Below are 8096 nucleotides of genomic sequence, written 5' to 3' on the forward strand. Positions count from 1 at the left end.
TCAGAATCAGTTTTGAATTGGTTTTAAATTTGTTCATAATTGGTTTTTAAAATCAATTCTTAATCCAAATAAAAATTACAAAAGATTGAAGGAAAAAAAATTAAAAATTATTTTATATATATATATATATATAAATGATACTGAAAATTATAAAAAAACAAAAAAAAAACTAAATAATTAAAGAAATAAAAAAAAGATAATAAATAAATGAGTAAATACCATTTTGGGTCCTCGACAAAAAATACGGAACCCATTTTAATTCCTTAGAAAAAAGTATCTATATTAGTCTTTTTTTAGGGACTAATGTAGGTCTTCTTTGAATTTATAAGGGACCACAATTTCAAAGATATTAAATTCTAAAGGGACCATAAATTGACTTTTTTCCCTAAAGGTTTAAAATGAATTTTGTGTTTTTTGTTGAGGACCCAAACGAGTATTTACTCTAAATAAATAAATAAATTAGAAAAGAGAAATAGAGAGGGAAAAAGAAAAAAAATTGGTTCGGTTCATGAATTGATTTTCAGTTCAAGAACTAGTTTTTAAGTCAAATCAGTTCAAGAATTGATTTTTAAAAAAACAAAAATTAAGTGTAGTATTTTTTGTGATTCTTTTGCACATTCATAGAACTGGAGTTTGAATTAGTTCTAAACCCAAATAAAAAATATGAAAATATTCAGTAAAAAATTAAAATAGTTAAAAATAATACCACAAATTTGAAAAAAAAACAATTAAAAATAAAAATAAAAAAAGTAAAAATAAGAGAGAGAGAAAATAATTATAAATATAAAAAACTAAAGACATAAAGTAATAAAAATAAAAATAAAAGAATGAACAAAATAAAAAAGAAAAAAATAGAGAAAGAAAAAGATATATAAAAAAAAATCAATTTGGTTCATTGTTTTATAAACAAGTTTGGTTCCTAAAATTGGTTTTGAAAACCACTTCAGTTCTTAAACTAGTTCAATTTATGAACTGATTCTTCAAAAATAGTTCAATTCAAGAACTGGTTTTTGAAAATCAGTTTTTATTTTTTTCTACTGTAATTCAATTCAATTTTTGTTTTTTTTGTATATCTCTAAGTGTGCCACCTAGGAGTGTAAATGGGTTAAACCGACTATATGGTTCTATGGCCTAACCTATATCAGGTTAGACTTAGCCAATTATATATAGTCAAATATAGCAAGCTTAGGCTTTTTAAAAAATCTATTTAAAAAGTAGATCGTAGATGTTTTTTACATGTCGGGTCTACTATATTATTTATTTAAATAAAACAAATAAAATTAATATTTTAATAATTTTTAATAATAAAGTAATATTATTTAATTTTTTTAATTATTACATATTTAATAGGCTTAAACATGTTAAAAGGTCGAGGCCAATGCTTTTATTTTTTAAATATAAGGCAGGTTAGATTTATAAGTTAGGCCTTCAGAAGACTAACAAGTCAGATCAAGCTTAAATATTTTATACAAGTCTAAACTAGCCAAAACTTAACTTAACCTATTTATATCCTAGCGGCACCCGTTGGAATTAATTAATGGGAAAAAAATATCTAACGTTACTTTAGACAATTTTATCTAATGTTCATCGAAACGACGTTGTTTTGAGATTGAAAAATTAAAAAATTAGAATGATAAAGACTATTATAATCCTGAAATAAATTAAAATTACAAAAACACCATGATTTCTGCCTCAAAACGACGTCGTTTCGATGAACATTAGATAAAGTTATCTAAAGTAACTTTAGAAAAAATAAACCCTTAATTAATTGGGACATTTTATTATGAGTTCACTTTTTCTGCAGTTACTGCAGATAAGTTATCTGCAGTAAGTTCAATACAACGTCGTTTTGGAGCGGAAATCATGATGTTTTTGTAAATTTAATTTATTTCAGGGTTATAATAGTCTTTATAAATTATAATTTTTTAAGATTTTAATTCCAAAACGAGGTTTCTTTGTAAATAAATACAGATAACTTATATGCAGTAACTGCATAAACAATTTTCCCTTTTATTATATAAAAATGGTAACACTGGCAGTTCCTTTGTTTGCTGAAGTTGTGGAGATAGAAAGATTTGGGTCCATAGTTTCTTTTTGTACTTGTTTTGTTTTGTCTTTCTCTTATAATTAGTATTCTTTCACCGCGTGAAACTGAGACCGTGTGGTCATAAAGTAGATGCTCCCTCTGAGCTGAATCCAACCAATTGTGTAACAGCTCACAGGTTTGGTTTAACAAAAAAGATCACAAACTCATGATAGAGGGCTCAGATTCTACAAGAATTCAATCTGAACCTTCCCTTCTGTCTGCAAATATAGAAATTATTCTATTATTTCAATCAATATCAAGTTTGATGTGTCCTCATTTAACATGTGTCCTCAAATTTTTACGTTAAATTAAAAGAGAAAAATTACAGGGTAAAAAATCCATTGAAAGAAAATATTTCAAATTTTTTTTAAGGAAGAATTTTGAAACATATTAATCACATGTGAATAAACTTTTGTCATATGTTTTAAGAATGTGTTAACCAGGAGTGATACTACCACATATGGGATAGAATGAAAAGAAGAAGAAGAAAAAAAAAGGAATAAAATGAGAGATAAACCATCTGAAGAGAAACATATATTAAAAAGCAAGTCAAATAAACAAAACAACAACAACAACAACAAAAAAAAAAAAAACTTAGAAAGCACTCAAAGGTAGAAGAAACTACTACAACAAGTTTTCCCTCCCTCTTACGGAACTCCACCTTGCTCTGCATATTCCAATCAGAAATATTGGTATATTATTTTCTTACTGAATATATATATATATATATATATATATATATATATATATATATATATATATATATATATATACTCATATTAATTACATATGAAGTATAACTACTGTTTATAATGAGCTAATTACTAGAATACGAGGATTGGAACTTTGGAAACCTTATTGTAGACAAGTTATACACTTATACTTTTGTCCAAAAGAAGGAAAAACCTTGCTGAAGTAAGTACTTATGCTCTCAAATGCTCTTAAATGTCTCTAGATTAGTTTTGAGGGTCCATTTTACAGCTTGCCACTTACAAGAATCTGATACGTTTGAAAAGAAATCATATAATAGTTTCCCACTACTTTGTTAGTCCTATTTATAAGGCTTTCCCTCCAGTTTGCCATCATCCAAACCTACTGAGAACTTCATCTCCTTTCAACTAAGTTCTGATTCATACGGGCTCATAAATCAATTTTGGTTTATCATTCACAGAAGAAGGAACCAACATGGGATCTAACTTATTTGGTGTGATGTATGGTGATAGTTCATCAGAGTCACCTCATGTCCTTACTTTCCATTCCACTGCTAAATGGAATGCTCACTATGATGCATTCAAAGAAACTGATAAGCTGGTATGTTTGGTAACTATATCTTTAATTAATTAGTATCATAATCAAATGGTAAAATTCTTGGTTTTACTGAGATCATCTTTCTTTGTTATAGATGGTTATTGATTTCACTGCTTCTTGGTGTGGACCTTGCAAACTCATGGACCCAATTATCCAAGAGTTTGCTGCAAAATACACAGACGTTGAGTTCGTCAAGATTGATGTGGATGAGTTAATGGTATATCACTCATTCCCTTTCACTTTTAACTCATTTGTTCTTAATTTTAAATAGGCATGCATTATATAAATTTTATTCTTTCACTGTATAAACAGGAGGTATCTCAAGAATTCCAGGTGCAGGCAATGCCAACTTTCATACTGATTAAGAGAGGCAAAGTTGCTGATAAAGTGGTGGGAGTAAGAAAGGAGGAGCTACAAAGGTTGATTGAGCAGCACAGAAAATAAATGTGTGATCATGCACTGTGCTAAAATCAGCAAGGCTATATTCAACATATTCTACCTTGTCCATTACAAGGGAATGAGGACAAATCAACTCATTGGAAGCTAAATAAGTTGGTGCAATTATTTTCAACCCAAAAAAAAGTGTCATTGTTTAATGCTTACAATTATAATGTAATATGTAGTCCTATTTGTCATGTGTCGGTGCTCATTTTGAACCACGAAAAATGACATAAAAGGGCATCGATGCATCTGAATCCTCTATAAATGTAAACTTTCACATCCATTGGATTATTTGTGATATTTGACAATGCTCATCAACATCAACAAGACAACACGTATCAGTAATATTAGCCAAACAAGACAGTTCTCTCTTACAAAATTGAAAAAATAAATAAATTAAAATTAACAGTTGAATAGAAATTTTTATAAAATGAAAGGCAAAAATAGAAAGAGAAAGAATGGGACCAAACGAATGGACATTCTGGATTATCAGGAAATATCTCCAGACAAGTCATTTTCATGCTAAGCATATATCCCAAATGAACAAGAAGCCTCATTTTTAACTGAAATTAGTCATTCTTCTAGAAACGCGGACTACAAATATTAACAATGTATTATAACATTGATAAAACAAGATCCAAGACCCTTTTTGCAGTTGAAAATACTTGTTTCCAAAGCTACACCACACCGCAAATATGGTAGCTATATGCTTGCTTTATTTGTATTATGCACAAATTCCATATCTAAAAGTGAAATTAAATATTTACATTTTAATCTGACCTCTCATGTCAGCCAGTGTTAATGGAAAGATAGCCATTAGACTAAAAGATTGAATTAGATATCAGAATTGCTCAGAATCCTTTTCAGCTCATACTTCTGTTGTGTGGTAAGCCTTGATGGGAACATGACATCAAACTTGATTCTTAAGTTTCCTTTCTTGCCAGGTTCCTTTGAAATGGGCATTCCTTCATTTGGTACCGCCAACACATAGCCAGGTTTCACAACATCTGTCACTTGAATTGTGAGGTCTCTTCCATCCAAGGTTGTCAAGTGGAGAGTCTTTCCTATGAGAGCCTCTTGAAGTAAGATTTTCTGAGTGACTACCAAATCATTTCCATCCCTTTTGAAAAAAGCATGTGGTTTCTCATCCACCACAAAGATCAGATCAGAAGGACTAGTTCCTGCTTCTTGGTTGCCTTTCCCGGGAAAAGTTATTTTTGTGCCCTTCTTCCATCCAGGTTCGATATCTACCTTCAGTATTTCATCCACAGACTTCAACTTGCTACAAAAAAACACCAAAAGCTATCTGATATAATTTGAAATGACAAAAGGAAAGGGAATCGAAAAGAGTACATTTTGTGCTCCTACTTTCATGTTGATATAATTTTGATTCATATAGCCAAGTTAACCAGTAAACAAACCTGAAACTTGAGATCCTTACAAAAAACAAAAAATAAAACAAAATATTTTATACAACTTAAACTTACTAGCTAATAGTTTTATTTTATTCTTATATAACCGGAATAATCATCAGGGGGACCGACGCAAATCCCAAAAAATAAAAATTATCAACAAAAGATCTCCCCTTTCTCCACATGTGGGTACACTTGTATGCATCTAAGCATGCATGCCTGCACAGGTGTGCGTAATCAGGCCTGGTCAGTGAAAAGCCAAAAGAGAAAACAGCCAAAACAGCAGAGTGTAACAGCCAAACAAGAGTAAAATAATGCTAATAAATGAAATGAGATGATTGCCAAGGCAGCACCATTGTATCAAGTAAAGTGTAAACTATACAAGAATTTACAATATAATACACAGTCAAATTTATTGGAAATTGAACCAAGGATCCTTTCCTCTAAGGAGAAGATTCAAGAGCCAAAAGTTTGGGTAAGAATTCAACCATTCAAGTGTAGTGTTGTTCTAATTAACAGCAGCAAAACTTGTTTTCATTAAAGTTTTAGACATACAAGAAAAGAAGTAGCATTAGCTTCAGAATTATTAGAATTTCTGTTACCCGGTTCTCTAAGACACTGCTAACATCAATAGCACATAACCAACACTAACACATTTCTAAGGCAAACATGAAAAAATCTACAACCAAACATAGTCATAAGCCCAGAACTAAAACCACAAAAAAAAAAAAAAATTACACTTTAACTCTATAAGTAATGCATGGATTAAGGAAAGAACAATAAAAGGAAGATACTGATTACCCAAATTCATCAGGAACAGCCCTTGAGATCTTCAACTTCCTTCTGCATCCTTTGTAAAGTTCCTCAAGGGTACACACCAATTTGCTCTCAACCACCCCTAATTTCTCATCCTTGAGAATACTAACATCCCCATCACTATTTTCCTTCTTCACCTTCATAGAGTTAAGGGGGTAGTGGCCATAGAAATCATAGATCTGGCGCTTCTTGGGGTCGCTGAGGACATCATAAGCCTCTGAAATCTGTTTGAACTTGGCCTCAGCTTCTTCTTTCTTAACTGGGTGTTGTTGATGGTTCTTATCTGGGTGCCACTTCATGGCCAACCTCTTATATGCCTTCTTCAATTCCTCATCCGTGGCATTACGATTCACCTTGAGGATCTTGTAGTAATCGCCTGCACCCATCTTCTTCCAGAAATTCAACCCCAATTCTTTGTAAAAATTAGTGCTTTCTATAATGGGGTGAAAAAAAAAATTCTCTTTTTCTTTTTTAGCTTTGGAAAGAAAAGAAAGATAAAAAGAAAGCTTTGCCTTTGACCCTCTATGTGTGGCTGCAAAAGGGTTTGTGCTGGTGGGTGAGTCCAACAAAACCGTGTGCACTAGTGCTAGTTGCGAAGAGAGAAGAGACAATGCACACGCCAAAGTAACAGAAATCACGGTTTGATTAGAAATTGCTGGGAGAGAAACACTGAAACAGAGTGAAGTAGTGAGAGAGAGAGATGAGAATTAAGGTTGGATATTTAGGATGTTGATTGCTAAGAGATGAATTTCAATATGCAATTTTTTTATTTTTGGAATCTTTCAATAGCACCACCTTGTTGAGAAATACGTTCTCCAACGTCCAATAGATAACGACCAGATATGCATAACAAGTTAAATTTTGAAATCCCTTTTCAATATAAACAAAATTGACAAGTATTTTTATCTTTTTCTTTTTTGGCATTTTCGTTTATAATTAGAATATATTCTTGGGATCAGTGGTTGACTTAAAATACATTTTTTTTTGGTAGATAATTAAAATACATTAATTTGTCTATAGTTATGTGACTCATGTGAGCTGTTAATCAAAACAAAATTAGAGAAATCTTACCTTATCTTTTATATCATTAAAATCTTTAAATGATGTCACATGCATAAAAAAAGAAGCTGAAGTTAAAATTAAGATTCGAGTAGAACAACTTTCGATTCTCAAATTTGATTATTAAAAAAAAAAAAAAACTTAAAAATCCAAAAACGAGGCACACGCGCAATTAATGATATGGTATTTGCATAAGAGAAAAGAAAAACCTTCTTTCACATTCACAATATGATGATATTACACAAGACAAAAATATGACAGTAATACACAATTAGTTATTGGAACTTGAATTTAAGTTGTATGGTTTCTTAAGTAAGAAGTTTTTCTTTTCTTCATTTAGTAAATAAAAATCTATTCAAAACCTAACCGCATTGCTTAAGTTGCTAATTATTTGTATGTGATATTAAGTTCAAAATTTTATGTCAGATTTACAGCCAAGAAATATCTGGCCATAGACATGTTAAGTTATGGGACTAATTAAAGTTATGATAATATTAAAATGAGAACGTGCAATTGAGTCGGTGGTAGTCAATAGCTGGAGTGATAAGAAAGAGAGGTACCACCACCACCAACCATGATGGTTCTTTTTACCTCACACAGTTTCCTTCCAAAATACAAAGGACCCAGAATCTGGTCGGTAGTCCTAAGGGATCTTTCACCATAAGACAAGTGGTTGAATTAGAATACATCATATTAAGCATTTAATATAAAATCCTTAGTTTTAAAGCTAACTAAGCCCCTTTTAAGTTTTTGGGTCAATGCCTTTGAATTTTGGTGCAGTTCATATTGTGCTGGAGCAACTGTGAATAATAAAGATCATATTAAAGCCCAACTCACAAAAAAAAAAATTTGACCTTACTGAAGAAGCCCAACTGTGAATAATATGCGGAATTGTTTCTCGCAGAGTCATGACCTTTCTCTTTTGCATCATAAAAGCAACATTTCAGTCCATCTAAGAATCAAGTAATTTACTA

General features: G+C 31.0%; 2 protein-coding genes across 2 annotated transcripts; one reads left to right on the plus strand and one right to left on the minus strand.

Annotated features, from left to right (window-relative positions):
- The first annotated feature begins 3188 nt into the window (after window positions 1-3188).
- LOC133288662 (thioredoxin H2-like) lies at window positions 3189-4091 on the plus strand. The gene is made up of 3 exons (XM_061486478.1): window positions 3189-3397; window positions 3489-3611; window positions 3707-4091. Exons 1-3 carry the CDS (start codon window positions 3272-3274, stop codon window positions 3836-3838), a joined length of 381 nt encoding a protein of 126 aa, XP_061342462.1. The 5' UTR covers window positions 3189-3271; the 3' UTR covers window positions 3839-4091.
- Window positions 4092-4430: 339 nt separating this feature from the next.
- LOC133288618 (uncharacterized) lies at window positions 4431-6784 on the minus strand. The gene is made up of 2 exons (XM_061486418.1): window positions 6049-6784; window positions 4431-5117 (listed from the first exon to the last, which is right to left on the minus strand). Exons 1-2 carry the CDS (start codon window positions 6447-6449, stop codon window positions 4670-4672), a joined length of 849 nt encoding a protein of 282 aa, XP_061342402.1. The 5' UTR covers window positions 6450-6784; the 3' UTR covers window positions 4431-4669.
- Window positions 6785-8096: the final 1312 nt, after the last annotated feature.

This window comes from Gastrolobium bilobum, unplaced genomic scaffold (assembly GCF_033153095.1).
Source record: "Gastrolobium bilobum isolate Gb01-03AN ecotype WA unplaced genomic scaffold, APGP_CSIRO_Gbil_v1 utg12205, whole genome shotgun sequence".
In the NCBI taxonomy this organism is placed as follows: domain Eukaryota; kingdom Viridiplantae; phylum Streptophyta; class Magnoliopsida; order Fabales; family Fabaceae; genus Gastrolobium; species Gastrolobium bilobum.